General features: G+C 42.5%; 4 protein-coding genes across 7 annotated transcripts; all 4 read right to left on the bottom strand.

Annotated features, from left to right (window-relative positions):
• Nucleotides 1-299: 299 nt before the first annotated feature.
• On the bottom strand, nucleotides 300-7,934 carry LOC122002034 (chlorophyll a-b binding protein of LHCII type 1-like). Its single transcript, XM_042557061.1, has 2 exons — nucleotides 7,563-7,934; nucleotides 300-834 (listed from the first exon to the last, which is right to left on the bottom strand). Exons 1-2 carry the CDS (start codon nucleotides 7,917-7,919, stop codon nucleotides 388-390), a joined length of 804 nt encoding a protein of 267 aa, XP_042412995.1. The 5' UTR covers nucleotides 7,920-7,934; the 3' UTR covers nucleotides 300-387.
• Nucleotides 7,935-13,002: 5,068 nt separating this feature from the next.
• On the bottom strand, nucleotides 13,003-14,874 carry LOC122002032 (major pollen allergen Ole e 10-like). Of its 2 annotated transcripts, none has more exons than XM_042557057.1 (4): nucleotides 14,135-14,874; nucleotides 13,622-14,059; nucleotides 13,520-13,550; nucleotides 13,003-13,440 (listed from the first exon to the last, which is right to left on the bottom strand). In XM_042557057.1, the coding sequence occupies exons 1-4, from the start codon at nucleotides 14,190-14,192 to the stop codon at nucleotides 13,215-13,217; spliced, it is 753 nt and encodes a 250-aa protein (XP_042412991.1). In that variant the 5' UTR covers nucleotides 14,193-14,874; the 3' UTR covers nucleotides 13,003-13,214. The 2 variants fall into 2 exon arrangements, with proteins under 2 accessions (XP_042412991.1, XP_042412992.1); XM_042557058.1 differs by having other exon boundaries at nucleotides 13,622-14,033.
• A 116-nt stretch (nucleotides 14,875-14,990) lies between these two features.
• On the bottom strand, nucleotides 14,991-21,235 carry LOC122002030 (CTD small phosphatase-like protein 2). 3 transcript variants are annotated; one of them, XM_042557054.1, is made up of 8 exons: nucleotides 21,101-21,235; nucleotides 20,014-20,139; nucleotides 18,904-19,103; nucleotides 18,193-18,332; nucleotides 16,866-16,968; nucleotides 15,962-16,763; nucleotides 15,509-15,846; nucleotides 14,991-15,418 (listed from the first exon to the last, which is right to left on the bottom strand). In XM_042557054.1, exons 6-8 carry the CDS (start codon nucleotides 16,245-16,247, stop codon nucleotides 15,260-15,262), a joined length of 783 nt encoding a protein of 260 aa, XP_042412988.1. In that variant the 5' UTR covers nucleotides 16,248-16,763; nucleotides 16,866-16,968; nucleotides 18,193-18,332; nucleotides 18,904-19,103; nucleotides 20,014-20,139; nucleotides 21,101-21,235; the 3' UTR covers nucleotides 14,991-15,259. The 3 variants fall into 3 exon arrangements, with proteins under 3 accessions (XP_042412988.1, XP_042412989.1, XP_042412990.1); XM_042557055.1 differs by lacking the exon at nucleotides 20,014-20,139 and having other exon boundaries at nucleotides 21,101-21,186; XM_042557056.1 differs by lacking the exons at nucleotides 14,991-15,418; nucleotides 15,509-15,846; nucleotides 20,014-20,139 and having other exon boundaries at nucleotides 16,085-16,763; nucleotides 21,101-21,195.
• Nucleotides 21,236-21,674: 439 nt separating this feature from the next.
• On the bottom strand, nucleotides 21,675-23,451 carry LOC122002029 (benzyl alcohol O-benzoyltransferase-like). The gene has a single exon (XM_042557053.1). The coding sequence runs from the start codon at nucleotides 23,402-23,404 to the stop codon at nucleotides 22,043-22,045; it is 1,362 nt and encodes a 453-aa protein (XP_042412987.1). The 5' UTR covers nucleotides 23,405-23,451; the 3' UTR covers nucleotides 21,675-22,042.
• Nucleotides 23,452-24,444: the final 993 nt, after the last annotated feature.

Genomic DNA, 24,444 nt, shown 5'->3' with positions numbered 1-24,444 from the left:
GAAAATATCATGGTAGAGCACATAAACACAGATTCCATGTTGGTCGATCCGCTCATCAAAGATTTAGTGCCTAAAGTATTTCATGCATATGTTGTAGATATATGAGTCCTTATGGAAGAAGAATTTATCTAATGGGAGTCTATATTTATTTTATTATTCTATGTTTGATAATAAATATAAGTTTAAAAAATACATAGGATAACTCATGTAAATATTTTTAAATAATACTATACAAAATTTAATATAAAATAGGACAACTCACGTGGATAGTCAAACGTAAATTACAAAAACAGATTAAATTACAAACTTCAATTAAGTCGCTCACAAATTCCCATTCAAATTGGCACATTAATGTACATCTGCGTTTACAATCTCAACAGGGCGTTTTCATTTGCCGGGAACAAAGTAGGTGGCGTAGGCCCATGCATTGTTGTTAACCGGGTCGGCCAGGTGGTCGGCGAGGTTCTCCAGCGGCCCCTTTCCGGTGACGATGGCTTGCACGAAGAAGCCGAACATGGAAAACATGGCCAGCCGCCCGTTCTTGATCTCCTTCACCTTCAGCTCCGCGAAGGCCTCAGGATCGTCGGCGAGACCCAGAGGGTCGAAGCTCCCTCCGGGATAGAGCGGGTCGACCACCTCCCCCAGGGGGCCACCGGCCACACGGTACCCCTCCACGGCGCCCATCAGCACCACTTGGGACGCCCATATGGCCAGGATGCTTTGAGCGTGTATCAGGCTGGGGTTGCCGAGGTAATCGAGTCCGCCCTCGGAGAAGATCTGCGACCCGGCCTTGAACCAAACCGCCTCGCCGAACTTGACGCCGTTGCGAGAGAGGAGTGTTGGATATTGGGGCCTAAATGGACCAATACGATTTTGAGGAGGAAAAATCGGAAGCCATCAATTGTTGAAAGTCGTAATTGACTTCAAAATTGAAATCTACGTTTCGCGTAGATAGATTTAGACTATTAATTTGCTCAAAACCGATTAAGGGTGAATGAGAAATTAATGTTCAAAGTCGGCCCAAAATAACGTTGGTTATTCATTAAGGAAATGCAAGGGAGAATAGTCCCATATCGGAAATTTCCGATGTGCATTCCTTACTTATTAATGATGTTGAGTTATTGGAGTTAACTCAGAAAAGTACCAGGTACTCTCTGCTCAGGGGCGAGCAGGTGCTCGCACCTGTGAGCCCGCCACCCGCCACGTGCGCACGTGCGCAATGGGCGCTTTGTAGGCGCACTTTGAGGAGCTTAAATTTATGCTCCAGGTGACATTGCAGTGCCTACATGGCACTCGGATGACGTGTCAGGCTAGTACCTGACATGGCAGTGCCTATGTGGCATCCTCGTGGGCAAAGGGAGATGACTGGACAGTTGGTTGGGCGAACGGATGGCAGCCGTTGATCAAAGAAGTATGGTGGATCGCTTGTGATGCGATCTAGAGCATTGGATCACAATGAGTCACGATCTGACGGCTTGGGATGAGACATGATCTGAAGCATCGGATCAATGGATCCAGATCCGATGGCTGATAGATCTGAGGGTCACAACTCTTAGATCTGATGGATGAGATTAAAGGGGCTATGTGAAGGGTTATAACTCTTCAGTCCGGACGACCCAGATTAATCCACCCAAAGGTCACACCCCTCCCTAAAGCCTCTTCCTTCTGTATAAATAGAACCCTCCAGATTGGAATCATATCACTCAACTTAATCTTCTCTTCCTCAAGTATTCACTCACTCATCTTGTGCATTCAAGAGTCCAAGAAGCCTACGAGAAGGTTCGCTGGTCTCGAAAGTCGAAGTGCTACGATTCTGAGACGATTGTCGTCGTTGTATCTTGGGAACGAATTGCAACAATCCGTTAAGCACCGTAGCGGAGCAATATCGTTTACGGAGATAGTGTCGAACACTAGCCTCGACGATCAGTTTGCATACTCTAGAATCTACCCGATATTCCGTACAAACTGATATGGCTACCAACGACGTTCCAACCGCCATTCCGACCGCTGTTCCGACGGCCGTTCCGACCGTCGTTCCGACATCCATTCCGCACGGAGAAAAGCCGGAGAAATTCACCGGAGCCGACTTCAAAAGATGGCAGCAGAAGATGCTGTTCTACTTAACAACGCTAAACCTTGTACGATTTTTGCGTGAAGACCCGCCAGTCGCTACGGACGGTAGCAAGGTTGCTTGCGATACGTGGACGCACGGAGATTTTCTGTGTCGCAACTACATTCTCAACGCCTTGGACAACACGTTGTATAACGTGTATTGTTCATTGGAGACAGCGAAATCTTTGTGGGAATCGCTTGAGAAGAAATACAAGACCGAAAATGCCGGACTGAAGAAATTCATCGTCGGCCGGTTTCTGGATTTCAAGATGGTGGACTCAAAGAGCGTCTCATCTCAAGTCCAAGATATGTAATTAATACTGCATGATCTGGACGCCGAATGAATGAAGCTGAACGAGTCATTCGCAGTTGCTGCGGTAATTGAGAAGCTTCCTCCGTCATGGAAGGATTTCAAGAATTACCTAAAGCACAAGCAAAAGGAGATAGGACTGCAAGACCTGATCCTGAGGCTACGAATAGAGGAGGATAATCGAAAGTTATCCGACTGCAGAGGAACCAAGCGGACTATAGACGATATGTCCAACCTGGTCGAGCCGAACGCTAAAAAGCCGAAACAGTTCAAGAAGAAGGCACAAGCGAAGAAGTTCAAGGGATCCTGCTACAACTGTGGAAAGGCAGGACACCTGTCCAAGGACTGCAGACGCCCGAAAAAGCCAACCAAGGGGCCAAAGGATGCTGCGAACCACGTCGCAACCTCTCTTGAGGACTTGGATCTCACTGCGGTTGTATTTGAAGCCAACTTGGTGGATACCAACCCGAAGCAGTGGTTCATTGATACTGGAGCAACTCGTCATATCTGTTCCGATAAGGCGATGTTCTCCAAGTATACTCCGATAAATGGCAGGAAGCTCTATATGGGTAATTCCACGACGTCGCCAATTGTCGGACTCGGAAAAGTTGTTCTGAAGATGACGTCCGGAAAGGAGCTAACACTCATTAATGTACTCCATGTTCCCGACATCAGTAAGAACCTAGTTTCTGGAGCGGCACTAGTTAAGGCCGGATTTAGGCTAGTGTTCCAGTCAGACAACTTTGTACTTACGAAGAATAATATCTTCGTAGGAAAGGGGTACCTAGAAAAGGGTCTATTCAAAATGGTTGTAATGCCTGTACTCCGAAATATTGATGGTAATAAAATAAATGCTTCCAGCTATGTTGTTGAGTGTTTTAATTTGTGGCATGATCGACTTGGACATGTGCATAATAATACTCTTAAACGTTTCGTCAAATTAAATTTATTACCAAACGTCAATGTTGACGGAACACACAAATGTGAAGTGTGCGTGGAAGCAAAAATGACGAAACTACCTTTTCATTCGGTGGAAAGGTCAACGACTCCTCTAGAGTTAATACATAGTGATCTATGCGATTTGAAATTTGTGCAAACTAGAGGAGGTAAAAAGTATTTTATTACTTTTATCGATGACTACACAAAGTTCTGTTATGTCTTTCTTTTAAGAAGTAAAGACGAAGCCCTAGAGGCATTTAGAACTTATAAAACAGAAGTTGAAAATCAACTTGACAAACGAATTAAAATAATTCGTAGCGATAGAGGTGGAGAATATGGTGCACCGTTTAATGAATTTTGTTCAGAATCTGGCATTATTCATCAAACAACGGCACCTTACTCACCTCAATCGAACGGTGTTGCCGAACGTAAAAATCGGACACTAAAAGAGATGATGAATGCCTTGTTGATAAATTCAAGCTTACCTCAAAACTTGTGGGGGGAAGCAATATTATCGGCAAATCACATTCTCAACAAAATCCCTCATAAGAAAAGTGATAAAACTCCTTATGAACTATGGAAAGGCCATGAGCCATCGTACAAATACCTGAAAGTGTGGGGTGCTTGGCAAAGGTCAAAGTACCTAAACCAAAGCAAGTAAAGATCGGACCTAAAACGTTCGATGCGGTATTTGTCGGATATGCCCATAATAGTAGTGCATATCGTTTCCTAGTTCACAAATCAGACATTCCTGATATTCATGTGGGAACAACCATAGAATCTCGGAATGCAATATTCTTTGAAAACGTATTCCCAAATAAGAAGGGAAATGTTGAAAATGATAACAACGGAAGTTCAAACGAGAATGTCGTTACCGAACTTAGCTGTTATAAAAGAACTATTGACGATCAAAACAAAGAGCCACGTCGTAGCAAACGGGCTAGAGTTGAGAAATCGTTCGGGCCAGATTACATGACTTTCATGTCAGAAATGGAACCAAGAACATTAAGTGAGGCTCTCTCTAGTCCCGATGCTCCAATGTGGAAAGAAGCTGTCAATAGTGAGATTGAGTCTATCATGAATAATCATACTTGGGAATTAGTAGACCTTCCTTCTGGTAATAAACCATTAGGTTGTAAGTGGATACTAAAACGCAAGTATAAAGCTGATGGATCAATTGACAAGTATAAGGCCAGACTTGTAGCCAAAGGGTACAAGCAAGAGGAAGGCCTTAATTACTTCGACACCTACTCACCAGTGACAAGGATTACGTCCATACGAGTGCTAATAGCCATTGCAGCACTGTATGACCTTGAAATACATCAAATGGATGTTAAGACTACGTTCTTAAATGGTGAGTTGGAAGAAGAAATTTATATGGAGCAACCCGAAGGGTTCATAGCTCCAAGAAATGAGAAAAAGGTGTGTCGACTTGTTAAGTCGTTATACGGACTTAAGCAAGCGCCTAAACAATGGCACGAAAAATTTGACAAAGTAATGCTGTCAAACGAATTCAGAATAAATGAATGTGACAAATGCATTTATGTCAAAGACACACCCAAAGGCTATATAATCGTCTGTCTGTACATAGACGACATGGTAATAATGGGCAGTAATCATGATGTAATCATGACTACAAAGAAAATGTTGACCAAAAATTTCGATATGAAAGATATGGGTCAAGCAGATGTTATATTGGGAATTAAAATTCTCAGGACATCAGAGGGGATAGTTCTAACACAATCCCATTATGTAGAATCAGTATTGAAAAGATTCAATGCGTACGATCTTTCTACTGTAAAAACACCTATGGATCTAAGTCAACACTTAGCGAAAAACCATGGTGAGACTATATCGCAGTTGGAATACTCTCGGATAATAGGCAGTTTGATGTATCTTACAAACTGCACACGTCCGGATATTGCCTGTACGGTCAACAAGCTGAGTCGTTTCACCAGTAATCCAAACGACGCCCATTGGAAGGCATTGATGCGAGTTCTTAGATATTTGAAATATACTATGAACTATGGATTACATTATGGAAAATATCCCGCTGTGTTGGAGGGATATTGTGATGCTAATTGGATATCGGATACAAAGACTCCAAATCCACTAGTGGATATGTATTCACGATCGGTGGGGAGCAGTATCTTGAAATCCACTAAGCAGACGTGCATTGCTCGGTCAACTATGGAATCCGAGTTTATAGCACTAGACAAAGCAATGAGGAAGTTGAATGGTGCGGAACTTCTTGGAAGATATTCCGAGCTGGAGAAACCTGTGATAGTCAATCGGCGATTGGAAGGGCACAGAGTAGTATGTATAATGGGAAGTCAAGACATATACGTCGTAGACATAATATCATTAGGCAGTTGATCTCGAATGGAGTGATTGCAATCGACTATGTTAAGTCCAAAGATAATTTGGCAGATCCTCTTACGAAAGGGTTGAGTCGAGATCAAGTATACTGCTCATCAAGAGGAATGGGATTAAAAAATCTACAACTGAAAACGACTGAAGTGGAAAACCCAACCTTGTTGACTGGAGATCCCAAGATCTTGGTTCAATGGGACAACAAAGTTTCAGAAGTTGTGGTTCAGCACAGGAGATAGTTTATCTCTATCCCAATCCTAGGATGAATTTGTGTTGTCCTACCTCATGTAGTGAGGTTAAGCTTATGCTTTTAGTGACTTCTATACCTTATAAGGTGGAGTATGGTAGGATACTCTTGATAGAAGTGTCACCTATGTGAGTGTGAAGACAGGTCGCTTCAATGAAACACTCATGAATCCAAGATGGTGTCCATGGCCAAAACGGAACCAACCATGAGAACCTAAAGTAGGTGAGATAGGTCTCTGTGTGGGTGTTATTGTCTTAGTATACACAAACAGCTGAGCAGTTCAAGACATCACGTTCACTGCGCAGCCTAGTATACTCGATAGCATTCCACTACGGAAGGTTCAAAGCCACAAGCTACCTCTCCCGATGCAATGACTTATCGATTGGACTCTTGTAAAGTGTCAGCATGCATACACGCATTACATTAATTTCCATTCATGTGGGGGATTGTTGGATATTGGGGCCTAAATGGACCAATACGATTTTGAGGAGGAAAAATCAGAAGCCATCAATTGTTGAAAGTCGTAATTGACTTCAAAATTGAAATCTACGTTTCGCGTAGATAGATTTAGACTATTAATTTGCTCAAAACCGATTAAGGGTGAATGAGAAATTAATGTTCAAAGTCGGCCCAAAATAACGTTGGTTATTCATTAAGGAAATGCAAGGGAGAATAGTCCCACATCGGAAATTTCCGATGTGCATTCCTTACTTATTAATGATGTTGAGTTATTGGAGTTAACTCAGAAAAGTACCAGGTACTCTCTGCTCAGGGGCGAGCAGGTGCTCGCACCTGTGAGCCCGCCACCCGTCACGTGCGCACGTGCGCAATGGGCGCTTTGTAGGCGCACTTTGAGGAGCTTAAATTTATGCTCCAGGTGACATTGCAGTGCCTACATGGCACTCGGGTGACGTGTCAGGCTAGTACCTGACATGGCAGTGCCTATGTGGCATCCTCGTGGGCAAAGGGAGATGACTGGACAGTTGGTTGGGCGAACGGATGGCAGCCATTGATCAACGTTGATCAAAGAAGTATGGTGGATCGCTTGTGATGCGATCTAGAGCATTGGATCACAATGAGTCACGATCTGACGGCTTGGGATGAGACATGATCTGAAGCATCGGATCAATGGATCCAGATCCGATGGCTGATAGATCTGAGGGTCACAACTCTTAGATCTGATGGATGAGATTAAATGGGCTATGTGAAGGGTTATAACTCTTCAGTCCGGACGGCCCAGATTAATCCACCCAAAGGTCACACCCCTCCCTAAAGCCTCTTCCTTCTGTATAAATAGAACCCTCCAGATTGGAATCATATCACTCAACTTAATCTTCTCTTCCTCAAGTATTCACTCACTCATCTTGTGCATTCAAGAGTCCAAGAAGCCTACGAGAAGGTTCGCTGGTCTCGGAAGTTGGAGTGCTACGATTCCGAGACGATTGTCGTCGTTGTATCTTGGGAACGAATTGCAACAATCCGTTAAGCACCGTAGCGGAGCAATATCGTTTACGGAGATAGTGTCGAACACTAGCCTCAACGATCAGTTTGCATACTCCGGAATTTACCGGAACCAACAAGGAGCTCCGGGAAGACGCAGCCCAGCGCGCCAAGCATGGCCCACCGGCAGTGGATCACCTCCAGCTCTCGGTTCTTGGCGAACGTCTCGGGGTCAGCAGAGAGGCCGGCGGTGTCCCACCCGTAGTCGCCAGGGAATTCACCGGTGAGGTAGGACGGGGGCTCGCCGGATAAGGGACCTAGATACTTGACACGGTCGGCGCCGTACCAGGGGCTCCCTGACACTGCTGGCTTGGGTCTGCCACCGGTCTTCCGCATGGTGAACCGGCCACCGCCACCAAGGCCGTCGGAGAGTGAGGGGGCGAGCTTGACTGGCTTGCCAACGAAGGAGGGGGAGGAGAGAGCCATGGTTGAAGCCATTTAAGCTAGCAGTTGATTGATGGAGGAGAGGTGCTCGATCAAAGCAAAGGCTTCTGCTGCGTTTGGAATTGGAATTGGAATTGGGGCATCGTTTTAAAGCCCAAGGCCACCTGATTTCAACTTATCTTGTGCCATTTGTATATCTTCCCTCATTGGCTAGGGCTTTGACGGGGAGAGATCTTCGTAGCAAACGTGGCGGAACGGTAATCCGGGAATCTGAGCCGCAAGATCGTTTGGGTACTTTGTTATCTTACATGTCTTTTGTTGATTGGATTCCCCTAATTTTTGGGTTTTTCAAAGACAGTTTACTACATCTTGATATCTTGATTAAGCTAGAATAGAACCAGTCCCGCTCTGGGGCATAGTTAAGATGGCAATCACAAATAGAATTATTGAATCCTGCAAGCTTAAGGATGGATCCAAAATTATAAATTTAGAGAGGCCTTGTTATATACTCGAAGGTGTGGATGAAGAAAAGAACAAAGTAAATGAGAAGGGAAAGGAAAGCAAAACATTTTCGTAGCAAAGTCGCTATGAGGTTGCGACTCACGAGCACCTTAGTGGCGAGTTCACAATAAGATCACGAGGTCGGACCTCACCCGCACCTCACGGTGAGGTCGTGGGTCGGACCTTATTCACGGCGAGATAATCTCGTCCGAGAGCTCACTATAAGAGCACAGATTTCAAGGATCTATTTTTAAAATAGAATTAAAATCGTTTTAAATTTTAGTAAATAAAAAATAAATTTAATTACTACCCGATAGCTCTATTTTCTATTTGCTCGGGCTCTTCCTTCTCCGCATGTCTTCTTATGTCGTATGAACAAATGGATATGAGATGAGAACACAAGTTAGAGTTGGGTTGGCTCCTCCGGTGCCATCTTTTCGATGTTTAAGTCAGTAATCGATCTAAATATAAGGAGAGAAAGCAATAAAGGAAGAAAAATGACTTGAAAAAAAAAGAGTTGCTTCTGCTGGTTAGAAAAAAAATACCATCATACCTAAGAGTTACCATCCGAAATATTTATATAACTGTAGAAATGGAATCTCCACTTAACCCGTCTTCGTATCTTTCCACTTCTTCCTGCCTAAGTCAATGAGGACGTAGTTCTGATGATTTATTATTGTGTGCCCAATTCCTGATTGCCAAGTAGAGTGAAGGGGGTTCTAAAAAGACCATATCTGACAACTAATGTTCGACCACTATTCGCTAATTATGATGTATTATGAAAAAGGAATCAAGAAAACCACCTCTAACCTCTGGCACTTGTCTCCTAATCATCAGTTGCCACATAAGATAGGAATAGCCCAAAGGAAATGCCTTGTATCTCCCTCTATTCGATTTTTTTTTTGTCATCTGTTGTCAATCAAGATCTAGAAGATGAAGGTCTGGCTTGACCATATTGTTATTCGAATCTTCATATTATTGTCCTGTGCACTCTTAGCACTATTTCTTGGTGATCCTTTATAAGGTTACTCCACGGAACATAGAGTTATTGCAAGGCGTGTCTCATGAGATTGCTCTGCGAAACATATAGTTATTATTCGGTGATCATTTGTAAGATGACTCCGCGAAACATAGAGTTATTAAGTGACCATGAAGGTCAACCACCTAACTTCTGCTTTCTTGGCGTTAACCACCTAGAACTCATATAAGGCCAACCAATCCAAAATTATATTGTATGCTGAGGGCACATCTACCACCATGAAGGTCGATTGCCACATTCTCATTAGGAGCTTCTCCCCAAAGGATATGACCAGGTTAATCTGACCGAGCGGCTGAACCTCATTGCCCGTGAATCTGTACAAAGGTACCATCATGGGTTAGAGCTCATTTATTCTATCTATATCTACTCAAACGCCTTCATGTAAATAATATTGACCAAGCTGTCTGTGTAAACAAACATATTGTATATGTTATAATTGGCTATAATAGCTTTAATAATTAAAGCATCGACATGAGGTATTTCCACCCCTTCCAAATCCTCAAGCCCGAAATTAATCTCGAACCCTTGTGCATGTTCCTAGCTACAACCGACTGTGTGAATTTTTAGCCGACGAGCGTGTGACTTTCTTTCTCAATTAGAGTATCCATCGATTAGACCTCCTGCAATCATACCAATATCCCCCAGCGGTATTATTGCGGCCTTCTTCTTTCCGCATTTGGGGATGCTCTTGTTCAACCGGGGTGGGGGCCTCGGCCCAGTTCTCTTACTGTTGGGGCATTTTTCTACGTCGCTCGGCATCTCAATGGTCCTTTCAAGGTGGTCCATTCGGTCGTGGATAACGCCGATGATTGGGAGACAATGAGCACTCACGGAACCCTTAGTTAGCCGCCTGACACTTCTCTTGATTTTAGTGATAGCAATCTTATGTATTATGCATCTCCGACCAATGGTAAGTGTAGAACCTTGGAACCCATCGTGGGGGCTCGAGGAATCATACTCGCTCAACCTTTACATGATGTATAGTGTGAGGCCTTTTCTCATGGGGATATGGTGGAGGACCTGCTCATGGTCCTTTATGCGGTAGAGGAGGACGGGGAACTCATCGTTCGAGGGCAAAAGGCAGAGCAAACGATATTACCTCCTTCGTTTGAGCGAATTGGGCTTCCTCCATATTAATATACTTGGTCACCCTTCTAAGTAGGTGATCAAAGTCTCTGAGGGGCTTCTTGATCAGGGAGCAAACGAAATTGCTATCTATGAGCTCTTGAGAGAATGTGCTCACTAGAATCTCCAAGGTGGCCGAAGGAATATCCATGGCCACCTGGTTGAACTTTTTAATATAGGTCATCAACGTCTCCTTAGGCCCTTGTTTAAGGGAGAATAAGTTCAACGTGATTTTGTGGTATTGACGGTTGCTAGTGAGTGATGAAGGAATGCCTTGCGAGAATCCTTAAAGCAGTAGATGGACTCAATTGGGAGCCAGTTAAACCATCTTTGTGTCAAACCGGAGAAAGTTGTAAGAAACACTCGGCACTTTACATTATCCATGTACTGGTGAAGGATAGCTATGTTTTCAAACTTAAAGAAGTGGTACTCTAGGTCTATTGCCCCTCCATATTCCCTTATCGTCAAGGGTCAGAGGTGGCTCGACAATTTGTCCCCCAGTATTTCTTGGGAGAACTGCAAGCTAATCCGTTCGGGAGAGCCATTAGGAACTAGAACCTTTCCCTTTCATGGATATCGAATGGGAGTGTCTCCCGAAGATGATGCTTGAGACCTTTCTGCTAGGCATATATTCTCGAAATACGTGCAAAATAATGTCCAGTAATATGTAATCAGGGACGATGGCACAAGCGGCAAACTGATTGGTTGTGTAGATGCTTGCATGATGTCAATCGTAGGTGGAGGGACTTGTTGGAATCCAGTTGGACCTTCTACTCGGGTCCCTCGTTCAGTGCGAGGGTCCGCCATCGATGCAGCTGGGTCGTGTGACAAGGAGTTGTCGGCTGCTACTTGTTGTTGCTATTGTTGCACTAAGTTTTGTGCTTGGGCTGCTATTAGCAACTCCAAATCTTCTTATGACAAAGTGACTGTAGTGAATCATCTAGTCTCATCCATCAATGCGTTTTAGATTCAAGCGAAGTTTCCACAAACGATGTCAAATTTAATTCTGTCAAAAAGCGGTGGAGATAGCGTGTTGGGCAAATGGCTCTGTCGTTGACTGGGAGAAGACTCTAAAATGAAGAAAAGGCAACACCTGACACTCCTTCCTACACTCACCACAAAGAGAGTAAAAGGGAGTGTTAGAGCAAGAATCAAGGAGGGTGTCCCTAGTGTAGGCATTCTGATGCTTAATCAGTATAATAGTCGAGCAAAAAGTGGAAAAGAAGATGAACCATAGATGTGTGCGTCTTCTAACATTATAAAGCATACTTGGCCAACGGAGAGGACCCCCTTTTTATACTGACCCTCAGAACTCCCGTAACCATGAGGTGTCAGAGAACGTGGTATCAGAATATGTTGAGTAATGGAATGTGTATAGTCATCCTTCGAGGAAGGTTCCGTTTTATGCACATGCATCATCTTTTGTAACCCTCGTATTAATGAGGCGGCTGAGAATGCCAGATATCAGAATATGCTAAGTAATACCAGGCAATGGAAGCTGCACGGACACTCTCAGAGGAAGGTCTCGTTTCCTGCATATGCCTTAGTGGCAGAATATTCTCTATCAAGTTGTTATTTTTGTCTAACATGTTGTTATGATTCCCTGACAATATTGTCTCCTGGAGTTAGTCCGATCGATCTGGTGATCGACCGGCTGTATGCTGGGAGACTAGCAAGAGAAGTGAGGAACAAAGTCCCTTAAGTCCGATCGACTCTTTGACCGACAGGTCATATGCTGAGAGTTATCTTAACGCTGAAAGACCGGGAACAATGCTCTGTAAGTCCGATTGACTGTATGCTGAAAGTTGAGTTGTAAAAATGGGGAGTTGGATCCCGTGTGCCCAATCGATGCTAGAGTCGTTCAAGTTTACTCTATATATTTGGGCTCTGGGTAGAGTGATAAGTTCCCTAAGTCCGAATGACCATAGGGATGATCGACTTCATACTGCAGGCCTTAGCACTAAGGGGTGAAGAGTTGATCGATGATGAGAATGACTCATTTAGTTGCGCATATATACATTGTAAATGTGGGAACATTAATGCTCCTATTAGCTGAGATATACCTTCTCACCCTATCTTGAGGATTGAGGTACTCATACAAAGACATTAATGTCAGCTTTTGTGAGTCTCTCAAATGTCAGCTTTATGAGTCAGTAGCCTTTTGAACCCAGGCATTCCATTCAGATCCACCATCTTTGGTTGAAAAGTCAGATCGACTCATATATACCAGACTTTCCATTGATTGTGCTCGATGGAAACCCAGTGCTTGTGTTGAAGTCATTACGCTAAGAAACTCTAGCTTTTTGCTCAAACAACTCTTTTTGCTGCATCTGCCATTGGCAAGAAAAGAAGATTGATTGTTCCCTAATCAGTAGTCTGTCTGAACAAGCTACTCGTTTAGTAGTCTACAAACTCATGTTAGATTATAATCTTTACTTCCTCAAACTTTACCAATCTGAAAGTCTGTACAAGTTCCTGTTACTGAAGAAGCTTCATCATACCAGTAAATTAAATAAGAAAAAAAATGCTAAAACAATAGTGTTATTTATTTTAACATAACAAAAGTAAATTTTCCTATGACACAACTTCCTCTGCAAGGTGACGGCATTGCATTGCAAGAACTTGCTTTCCAAATTCATATATGCTCACCTCGTAGCATAATGGGATTTCGTTGCCCTCTTTGCTTACGAAAACTCTGTAGTTGGTGTGACAAAACAGCCGCCATCAACTCTATTTAATTCCTTGCTGAGTGAAAGAAGTTCGAGTGACAGTATGAAGCAGATCAGGGAGATATGAAGCAATGATATGCTGTTTGAGATTGAGGTGGAGCTACTTGTATTTGGAGGAACAGATGAGCCATAAAAGTCTGATCCAGAAGGATAAGTTGTGTTGAGAACAGTGGAGCTTGTGCTGCAAATGCAAAGTGCCAGAGTTAACTCCTTTTCGTAACTCTAATTGCATATGAAGTAATAGATCTACATAAGTTTACCTTGTTGACTGATAATGGCATGTCGAAGTACCTGTCAGATTGAACAACATAAGGGTTGGCAAAGAGGATGAATCATATTTGTCGGAGTATCTAGCTACTTACTAGGATCCACATTGGTGATGATGGCTGTTCCTCCGAAATCACAGTCTGTCTGTGTAGGATTCCTCCGGTAGTAGTCGTTGAAGGCATAGGACGCATGGTCACGAACAGTATCAGGATCGAAACAGCTTCCGCCTTTTTGAATGACTGCACAATCTGCACCGCCGTATCCGCAGGCGTAGTCTAGAGCAACCTGCAACGCGGTCTGGGACGCAGTTTGTCTCGCCACACACCAGCTTTGCCCCAACGAGGAAGAAGCCGGAGTTACCATCGCTGGTGTTGTATATGGATTCGTGGTAGGAGTCATCGTCGGAAATGGATTGTAGACAGGAGGGGTGGTGGTGGTAGCAGGATTGGCCACCGGAAGTGTGGTTATTGGGGTGACGACGTCCATTTCAGGCAAGGTTTTTGCAGACTGCAGCAACGTGTGTTGTTCAAGTGCTGCCACGGATTGTGTTTTTATGAACTGATAAATTGATGAAGAAAGAAGTCAAAACAGTGAGAGCTTAAACTAACCAGAGCTGGAGAGGAATCCCAGTAGGATGATCAGATACTGGACTTGTCTCACGTCCATCTCCCTCTTAATTAACAGGGCTCATGCAATCCGTACTTATGCTGCTGTTGGAAAAGGGATCAGTTAGGAGCTTCGCAATAAATATATAGCAGGAAGGAATCGGAGGTTCCTTGGCGAGGTTAAGAAGAATAAGAGGAAACTTGGGAGGTGGATAAAAGAATGGAGAGGAAAGTCAAGGAGAGGAAGATGAGGATAGGGATGGATTGTATGTGAAGAGTTCATTCTTGATTCTTGTGTGGGATGGGTAATGATGGCTGTGATGATGAGGAAAGGGAGGGGAGGTGGTGGAGGGCGGTGCAGTGGTGGAGGTAGAACCTCTACTTTATGGTGGTGTAAATCATGCACGTTGGAAAAGCTAGAATTTGGATTCTGTCAGCTTCTTGCTCTCTGTGTAGCAAGTCTCACTCTAAGCTGGTAGCTAAGATCCTGTTTGTTGGTTGCTGTCTAAAGTCGTAACCGTAGAGACTATCTATGGTAGTGGTTTAAAGCAGTGTTTACAATCAAAGCAGGCAGGTCCAACTGGTTTAACAAAGAACTCAAAGGGAGGGATCATTAGAAGAAGAAAGTGTATAGAATCATACAAGAGTTACGGTAGCACTATTAGGTAGTATTTATTATTACAAGTCAACTATTTGTCCTCAATCAAACTATTGCGTCTGAGAAATCTACCATACAGATAGATAATAAGAAAACTTGGACTTGCACTTTTAAGAGGGGTTGAGGAAGGAGAATCTAGTTAGTAATATCATTAGTTAATTGGTTGGTATTCAAGACGCATAAAACAAGTTTGCAAGTAAGTGGTATAAACAAACACTTTTATTTCCTCCACAAAATTCTCAAGCCACCAATTGCGTCTGAACATAATATACAGCTCAATGGGGAATAAATTAGATACAATTTCGTTTGTAGTTGAGCGTGAGAACAGGATCAAATCTAAATAAATTTTTAAAAAAAAACTATTTGCATAAATTAGCAATCTATAAATATGATTAGGTCGAGGAAGAAGTGAGCCTGCAAGCTGATATGCTGAGTTCAAGGAGACAATGGCATCCCCAAGAAAAAGCAGGCTACAGTTTATTACCAAACTTTTTCGCAATAATTGGGCGAACATCCTCGGCATCGACTAGGGATTCAAGAAAAGGAAGTAATTGAATAAAAGCATCATCGGATGGATCATCAAACCAACTTTTAATTGGAATGCCGTTATTAACTTGCAAGTGGAAAACCTGAAATTTTAAAACAAAACAGCTGCGTCAGAAGCAAAAGGTCGTTTGAAGGTCTAGGAGCCTCTATGATATAGAGATAAGGAATTCGACCTGTGGAGTATTGTCTATTATGGCAACTTTGGCTAGGTCAACTCCCAAGATAGTTAGGTCCTTCGTATAGCAGCCATCCACGAATATACAAGATTCACGATAGATGCGCCTAGAAAATATTTTCTGTTCTGGATCCAGTATGTCAAGTAATTGTGCAGCATAGATGCTTTGACTGGCTGTGAAAATAACAATTTCGAACATTTGTGCTACTCTCTCGAGGAACATCTGTAGGAAAGGTCTCCTCCTTACATATACAGTATGCTTCTTCATGTTAAAGAAAACTGAAAAGGTGAAATCTGCATCGTTACAGTGATCTAGCGAAGAATGAACCAGAGTTTCTGCAAATAAAAGATTAGTTTTATATGTTAAGTAGACAAAAGTGTATCTCAGGCACATCATTTGATAATATTGCGGATAATGATAAAGAAAAGGTAAAGAAATTTGGTATTCTACCATCTAAGTCGAGCACAAGAGTTATGGGCTTCCTTTCCTGTGTTTCGTCCTCTGGGAATAAAGGACAACTGGATGGAATTGGCTGTATATCATGCATGGATCTGAAATCTAACTGCGGACTGAAGCATTCTGTTTCTCCTAAATCACCAGATAGACAATTCATGTTGAATTCTTGATGAGTAGCTAAGTAAAAGCATGCATCATCTGAGTTAAACATCATTTCTTCAATTGATTCATTACTGTGAATGTCACTGGTTTCCATGGTCTTCTCAAGGAATGGCAGCATCACACACTCAATGGCGTAGCCAGCTTGAACAACTGCCCTGGGCTAAAAATGCTAAGCCCAGTAAAACTTAACCCAGCATAGCAAGGTTGAAGCTTAAAATTACTGGACATTGCTAGGCTGAACAACTGGCCTGGGCTAAAACTGCTGAGCCCAGTAAAACTTAGCCCAGCATAGCAAGGTTGAAGCCTAAAATTACTGGGCATTACTTGCTGGGTGAGGCCTAAAATTGCTAGGCATTGCTAGGCTTCACTGGGCTAGAACCCAGCAAAGCCCAGCCCTGACTACGCCTTTGCACACACTTCTCCGCCATATCAAAAAGTCTGTCAGAATTAGTGAGTTCATAATGATGTAAAGAAACATCTGTAAATCCCATGCTACTGTCAAATGGTAAAGAAGGAACACTGTCTGAGATGCAGATATCCAACAAACTGCAAGCTTGATAATCAGTCAGGCCACTGTTTCCATCATCACCTTCATCCGCAACCAGATTTGGCAATTCAGGAGTTTCATCTTTAACTGCATATAATAAAATCTTTTACTCCACAAGATCAAAGAAAATAAATATAAGTAAAACTGGAGTCATTTGGAGTAGCAAAAAAGGATGAAGGGCTTAATAACCTCCATCGCCATGATTAGTTATTTTCAACTGTGAATCACCATCCTCAAAATTGGGTGAGAAAATTGTTTCCTCTTCAGACGTTAACAGTGTTGTTAGAGAACCCTGCAGGTGGATATAAATAGTCACAAGACAAAATTAACATAGGCTAGTCCAAAGTTGCATACAATAGAAACAAGCAAATGTAGCAATAACTTAACAAGCATAGGAAACAACAGCAAAAGCATCTATATGGCTTAATTCTAAGAAGTCATGTGTTCTATAAATGAATTCTAGAAGCTGATAGAAATTATAACCTCTTCAAGGATGTAACAAAAAGTTGTTTTCATCAATTTTCTTCTTAATAAAAACCAATGAAAAAAAAAAGAGTTATTGCACCAAGATTTTTATCCTGTAAATCTTTTTTTTTCCAACTTTTATCTGAGGAAAGAAATAGACACTTATAAATTAAAACTTATTCACTGCAGATTCTTTTGTTTTCATTTGTGTAAAAAATTATGAGAAGCCTGCCTGTTCTTCAAATAATCTTCAATTTTCATTTAATTATTTTCTTCTGATTCGAGTAAAAATGTTTGAGAACCCAAAGAGAGTAACGGAGGTACATATTTTCATTGAATAGCAACTAGTGTTTAGTTTGTGTTTCTCAATCAGTAACTCTTTCTAAACAAAAGAGTAACAGATTTTCAGAAAGTTAACAGGAACTAACTAGCTAGATAATCATTGGCAGAAGTTTGAATCTATTTCTTGTCAAACTTGGTTCAACAAGAATTGTTGTATATCTCTGATTGGCGTAGACAATTCCAACATTTTCTCTCTTCAACTAATTTAGACTCTGAAGGGGAGCCTTGGTGCAACGGCCGTGTGACTTAGAGGTCATGCGTTCGAGTATCGGAGTCCACCTCTTGCAAAGCAAGATAAGGATGCATACAATAGACCCTTCTCCGGACCCGTATTGACGAGAGTTTTGTGCACTAGGCTGCCCTTAACTAACTTGACTCTAAGAATGTCATGACAACTAGACTACCCATTTCCCTCGATTATCACATATACCATTCTCAAGAGCACAACAGAAGAATCTAACACACTTATGGTTGTGTATGATTGCATTTTATCTTTTATTTTTAAAAAAGTTAGCTCAAAGAGAAATCAATAGAGAATATACAGGTGGGTGCCAAAGTTATTTAAGTGGCAATTCCCATATCAAAGGTGATGGCTAGATAAAAACTCAGATAGAACAATGCAGTGCTTGAAATGGAGGGGAAGAACAAGTGAAATTGACTATTCTAAGGATTGAATACGTATTATAGTTTCAGAAAAAGAAACAGATACCATTGTTTCAATGGATAAAACATCAGATGATAACGAGGACCAGTTCAGCAATAGAGGTGATGCTCCATCTGATTCTGTTGTCCTTGAGCGACACCCTGATTCCTCTGTACTTGTAGCAATTTCTTTTGGATGCTGCTGTCCTGTAGCATTAAAAATTCAAATTAAAACAATTAGCCATCAAATAAATATCTCTCATATGAAAATATTGATGCACAAAACATACAGATACACAACTTGTTGCTGGTATGTGCTCATCAAACATTCACCAAGCACTAAAATATGAATAGTGGTGTAAAACATGACTATAAATGCCACTGTTCATAATAACAATACTTCATCGATTAAAGCAAACTCAACATTAGCAGAAATTCTGCAGCATATGTTTCAACAAAAGTATATTAGTTGATGGTTCTAGAGCTAGAGGACAGTCAGGGGCCAAAGCAATGGGACAATCGATGGCATATCAAAGTCATGGATGATTCAAAAGAGATTGAATACTAACATATTTTCCAACCATAGAAAACCAATATACAGGTATTAACCTTGATTTTTGTTTGTTTTGTTTTTCCTCTCAGTTCGAGTAATAAATAGGGAAAAGAGGAACTCTCAGTTAATTCATTCAAAAGGGATCAAAGAATTCAACTCAGTAAAGGAAAGAAATGAAAAGACAAATTAGGTAAGACAGGTTTTGACAATTATAACATAACTCACCATCATCATCTTGGAAACATTGATCAGAAGTTTCTACATCTGTATTAATCTGAGAAGCAAATTTTTCTGATCTCCTGGTTAACTTTTGACGAGCATGAACACTGTGCAATCTTAGACATCCCTCGTTTGACTTTCTCTTCATGCTCAATGCTGGCATTTGAGCTACAATGTGTACTAGAGCTCAACTTGATGAACATAAACTACACCCAGATAGGCATGAGGCATTAGGGAAAAAAATAAACAAAATGTAGGATAAACATGAACATGTTCATCAACATATGAATAGGACTAACTAAAAATTAAATCAGGTTAGAACCATTGATAAATTACATTTTTGCAATGGAAGGAGATGTAGCTTTCCTGACAAGAAACAAACAATAACGCCATGCAATCAGGAAATTTTACACATGATTTGAAAGAAGAAAACACCATATTACATCTTTGAATTTTTAATTAAACTCAATAGAACAATTATCAGTGGACAAATACAGTAAGATTGTTGTAAGCTTCTACATTGAATATTACTCATGACAACTTTAGATCATTACACTATGCCAATAATGGCACATGAAGAAATTGTTTATCAATGATCAAGATATTATTACTTGCAGACAAGTTGGGGTTCAAACCTGCCGTAATTTTGTCTCCTATGCAACTGTAAGCATCAGTAAGTTGCATAAACCATACTCTTTTTAGTGTAAACTTTCAAAATTAGAATCTTAGTAATCGTTGACTACAATTACTTGACTACATGACCACTTAACAAAAAGAATCTTTGATTTTGGGAAATTCCACAGATTCACATGACTTGAATAGTTTGTCACAGCATAGAAATAGAAAGATAAATAAAGCTTCTGCATTTATATAACATTTAACAGACTTATTCTCTTCCATGAACTTACATGGAAAAATAGTAAAGATGATACCAACCCACCACTAAAAGCAGAACACTTGATAGATTATAAAGTTGTAGGACTATTTTTCCGATGAATCAAGATTAGCTTACTATCAATAAATCATGTAACCCAAAACCATATAGCATAGCTATATGAATAAACAAACAAAAAGAGAAAATGCAAAAGCAGCTCCAGTTATTGTGATTGTACATACGACAAAAATCAATGCAGGCAGAAGTTTTCCTTCTTTAGATAAGAAGAAAGATGCTACAGTTGCCTTGTGTCACGCTGCTCTCCTCTCAATAAACCTTCCTCTTGGGTCTGGAATATGGATATTTACCTGGACTCATGATTACAATTTGTTGGTTAAGAAGACAACCCAATATTTATAAAGTAAAAGAAATAATTGTAATTTCCAAAAAAAAAAAGATCTTGTATATATCTAAAAAACAATGTTATCTTGTACTTTCAAGTTGCCATTATATGCAAGCACTCTTTCTAAAACCCATCCTAACAAGATAAAAACATCACAAAAGCAAACAATCAGTGCTGATGTTGGTGTTCTAATTGGTGTCATAACTCAACAGAGTATGTTCATGAATTTCAAATAATATGGTTTAGTTCTTTAGCTTCCACAACAAGTAATAACAAGGTTTTACTACCACAGAACAAATTTCTGAACAACTTTGCAAAGAAACTAATCATCAATTAGTCAAACCAAGAAATGCTAACATCTCTACATAATCATTACTAATCGGATCAGCTGGCATAATCATCATAAGCTTAACAGTAAACCTTGCAGTGCTGAATCTATTTCCAAAAATTATATTCCGGTATTTAAGCAATAGCAATATCTAAAGAGGAAAAAAAACAAAGTTAGCGTAAACCCTAACGCTATAGTTACATCAGCGAGCAGAACCAAAACCCAATTTGAACACCAAAATCAGTCCAGCAAATGGGGGAAAGCTCATCAACAGAAGACCCAGATAAGAAAGCCACAAAATTTAGCATCAGTAAACCGAGCCCGTTTCTCTACCACGAGATTCAAGACATCAAGAGACTGGGCACAGGCGCACTTGCAATAACACAGTGTCTGGGCCAGAATTACCCAAGTCAGAGTCGAATTCAATTGACTATGTTACGAAATAAGAAACATCGCAGGAAAAATCCATAAAGAAACTTCAAAAGCAAAAAGTGGATCCGGCAGCAGCAAAAACAAACAGAACAGGCATCAATTGGAGCCACAGGAAGAGGGGAACGAGAAATAAAGATTAGAAGACCAAGGGAGAAAGAACACCCACCAAAAATCCCAGCTCGCTGCCCGCTCTCGCCCTCTCTACACCTCGAGGAAACCAGAATCAGAGATAGAGAGAGAGAGAGATGTTGAGAGGCGAGCAAAAGAGGGAGCAGGGCTGGAGACCGTCGTCTCTTCCACTATATAAAACGACGGCGATACGATCCCGGGGACCACGAATAGACGGCCAAGATGCGGCGTCGGCCGTTTCAACCAGCCGCTAATTTGGCGACGCGTGGACTTCTGGGGGCCGACTCAGAAGCGTGTCGCCCTGCACGTGCGAGCGAACCAGCAAATCCAAGGCGCCGCCGCCGCGAGCACGCGATCCGGGGTGGGTTGGCCCTGGCGCAGTATCCGATGACATATCGACTCGTGCCCGGTCTTTGGGAGTTTACGCTTCCAGTGGACACGCGTCGGCTGCGGAAGCCAATTCGAAGATGCAGGACTCCGATCTGGTAGTTACCCATGTTTCCCCGTCCGTCCGTGGTGTTTATATTAATTGTTAGCTGGCAGTCAGTCAGTCAGTCAGTCAGTCAAATTGATATTATTAGGAAATAAGCAACTGAGAGAATCGATAAGCGAAAACAAGTCCACACTGAATTATTCCATGATCTCAATCTAGAGATACAATCTCCAACACAATTTCTTCATCAAACGCAACTCCTGAAACAAAATCTCCTTCCCCATACATTTCATTTCATTTCATATTTCGTATTAAAAAATAATCAGTGTCGGACATTTCATCTCTTTAGTTATTACTATCAAACAGATGAGATAGCAACTGTTCATCATTCAGATATTCAGACTTCACCCTAGCCAAAACGAGTTATTTAATTGTTTCAATTTATTATCTGCCGAACACTGACATTGTTCCTGCCATCATCATTCAGCAATAAATACTAAATCCGTAGTTTTTATCTGATCATTAGATCCATGAAAATAATTGAGCTCAAAGTGCAGAGGCAATGAAGGTATTGCCATGTGGCTGTTGGTCCTTTGCGTCATTGTAGTCTTCCCCGATCATTCTATTCATTGCTTGTACCAACTTGTCCATGGCGGGGCCTGGTAAACACACTGGAACAACGATCCCGTTCCTGAAAGGTATGTAGAAGCTCGCCACTCCGGGGATGGCTCCGACGCCGCCCTTTGCCGGACCTCCGTAGGCCGCCTTCCCCCACCCGAAGTCCACGTCCTCGAACCCTGCTCGAGTCACGTCGGAGACCAGGTACGACCGCACCACCGTGAAGTGGGGCCGCCCCCGCAGCACCATCAGGTCCGCCAGCGACCTCATGTACTCGTCGGTAACCCTCGACTTGGCCTTCTTGATCAGGTCCAGCGCGTAGCCGATGGGGTTGGCGCTCAGCTTTCCCACCGTAGACACCGCCACCGAGAACGCGAAGGCGTTCCCGTAGTACCCTGCCGGGAGGTCCAGGCCGGCCTTGCCGCGGGCGTTGACAATGCAGATCATCCGGACCTCCTCGTCGGCGGCAGCCCCGATGGCGACGGTGCGGCACTTCCAGAGGCAGGCGGTAAGGATCTCGAAGGTGGAGCTGTTGCGGAGGTGCGGCGGCACGCGCTTCCGGAGCGCAGCCACCTCGGCCTCGCCGAAGAAGAAGGAGTGGTGCACCATATCGTCGAAGGGGACGATGGTGCCGGCGACGTCTTCATACTCACGGAGAAGGCACGTGACCTTGGGAGGTTGCCGCGCCTCCAGTATCTCACGCGCCCACACCGGAGCCAAGGATGGAACGGCCGCCCCTCGAGCCAGCTCTGCAACGGCGTTCATGAACTGGACGAGGCCGGGCGCGTCAGACATAGTGTGGTTGAGGCGGAGCGCGAAGACGAAGCCGCCGCAGAGCAAGCGCGTGATCTGGATCAAGAGCAACGGGCAATCGAGGACGCCGTCGGAGCCAGGGACGTTCCAGATGAGCTCCTCCAAACAGGGGAAGGGCGGTTGCAGGGCGTCGCCGAACTGCTCGAGACTGACATCCGCGTCGGCCTCGACGAACAACACGCCCTCCCCGGTGCACTCCACCACCAACTTCCTCCCCTCCGTCTCCCTCAGCCGGCCGGCGAAAGGGTAGTAGAAGACGAGCGCTCTGGACAGGGCTTCCCGGATCACCTTCCCGGGGTCGCGTCCTGCCATCGAAGGGTGATTGCCGTAGAATTGGATCACCGGGATGTGGAACCGCAGCCCATCCTGGTCGTCCACGTCGGAGAGGCGCTTGAATTCGTGAGGGGTGGCGGATGCAGGGGCCACCAGAATGGGCTCTTGCCGGCGGACGGTGAAGCTCAGGGAAGAGGATGCCATGGCAGAGTAATTGTTGCGAGAGCTTTAAAACTACTATGCTCTGTGATTTGCCCTTTGAAACAAGCATGTGTCGCCCTACTTATAATCCGTTGCTCTGTGCTGGTTGCCCTACAATCTGATGGCGACTGTAACCACAAAGAGATTATTCTTTTCTGTCAGTATTTTTCCGATTACTCTTTGATATTAATTATTATTAATAATATTAAGTTTATATCATAACTTCATGTTGAATGTAATGGGGGAAGATTCGTATGAGTTACTGAGAAGGACTGTGCCAAATACCAGGGTCTTTCTCGACTTCTCAGGCTCTTTAATTTCCATTTGTCACCAGTTTTGTGCTTCTTCGCAGACTTGGAATCTTGACTTGGAGTTGGAGACACAAAGAAAATCTAGTGGATATGCGCATCTATATGTCTGAAAAAGAGGAAGAAACCATTAGCGTTCACTCTTCGCTGTTTAATTAATGCGCCAACTCTTTCCCTGCAATTCAGAAAGGTCGATCCTGCCTACCAGGGCACAGGTGAAAGCTTTGCTTTGATTGAATGCCAGTTGATGTGTTAGGTTATTGAGAGTTATCGTTAGCCATGTCTCACGTTTGTGATAGTGAATGGTTTCTGATTGACTAGGGAAACGACAAAGCGTTTCGTGTGCCATGCTTGTTGTTATTGTGGTGGTCCTTTTTATTTGTTTTCTCACTGAAATTGTGGTGAGTGTTTCGTAGTTATTGTGGTTAAGCTTCGTGTTATATATTATAAATATTGAGGACTTGTGGGTCTTTCTTTCTTTCTTTTATCATTATTGATATTATTCTTGACTTGTCAAAGGTCAAAGTTCAAAGGTCAGTGGGAAAACTAATTACTAATAATAATAAAAATCCTGAAATGAGTCGGTCAATCCTCATTAAATTAAACAAACTTTAAGGATCGAAATTACAGAGAAGGAGATGTGATATGTCTCCCAGAAATTAGAAAGACTTTTTGTTTTTCTTTTTGTTCACAAAGACAGATCGATGCACATTGTAAAAGATTCACACTGATGGC

The sequence above is a fragment of the Zingiber officinale genome, chromosome 7A, assembly GCF_018446385.1.
Source record: "Zingiber officinale cultivar Zhangliang chromosome 7A, Zo_v1.1, whole genome shotgun sequence".
NCBI lineage: Eukaryota > Viridiplantae > Streptophyta > Magnoliopsida > Zingiberales > Zingiberaceae > Zingiber > Zingiber officinale.
This window is presented reverse-complemented; position numbering and strand designations above follow the sequence as displayed.

What these genes read in the sequence shown, in the direction of transcription:
- LOC122002030 (XM_042557054.1), bottom strand. Translation starts at nt 16,247, where the DNA reads ATGCTGCCATTCCTTGAGAAGACCATGGAAACCAGTGACATTCACAGT. An exon ending in TCTTGTGCTCGACTTAGATG is followed by an intron (nt 15,847 to 15,961) that starts GTAGAATACCAA and finishes TTTTATTTGCAG; the next exon opens with AAACTCTGGTTCATTCTTCG. An exon ending in TAATAGACAATACTCCACAG is followed by an intron (nt 15,419 to 15,508) that starts GTCGAATTCCTT and finishes TTAAAATTTCAG; the next exon opens with GTTTTCCACTTGCAAGTTAA.
- LOC122002032 (XM_042557057.1), bottom strand. Translation starts at nt 14,192, where the DNA reads ATGGACGTGAGACAAGTCCAGTATCTGATCATCCTACTGGGATTCCTC. An exon ending in GGGATTCCTCTCCAGCTCTG is followed by an intron (nt 14,060 to 14,134) that starts GTTAGTTTAAGC and finishes AATCCGTGGCAG; the next exon opens with CACTTGAACAACACACGTTG. An exon ending in TGCCATTATCAGTCAACAAG is followed by an intron (nt 13,441 to 13,519) that starts GTAAACTTATGT and finishes TTGCATTTGCAG; the next exon opens with CACAAGCTCCACTGTTCTCA.
- LOC122002029 (XM_042557053.1), bottom strand. Translation starts at nt 23,404, where the DNA reads ATGGCATCCTCTTCCCTGAGCTTCACCGTCCGCCGGCAAGAGCCCATT.
- LOC122002034 (XM_042557061.1), bottom strand. Translation starts at nt 7,919, where the DNA reads ATGGCTTCAACCATGGCTCTCTCCTCCCCCTCCTTCGTTGGCAAGCCA. An exon ending in GCTGCGTCTTCCCGGAGCTC is followed by an intron (nt 835 to 7,562) that starts CTTGTTGGTTCC and finishes TATCCAACACTC; the next exon opens with CTCTCTCGCAACGGCGTCAA.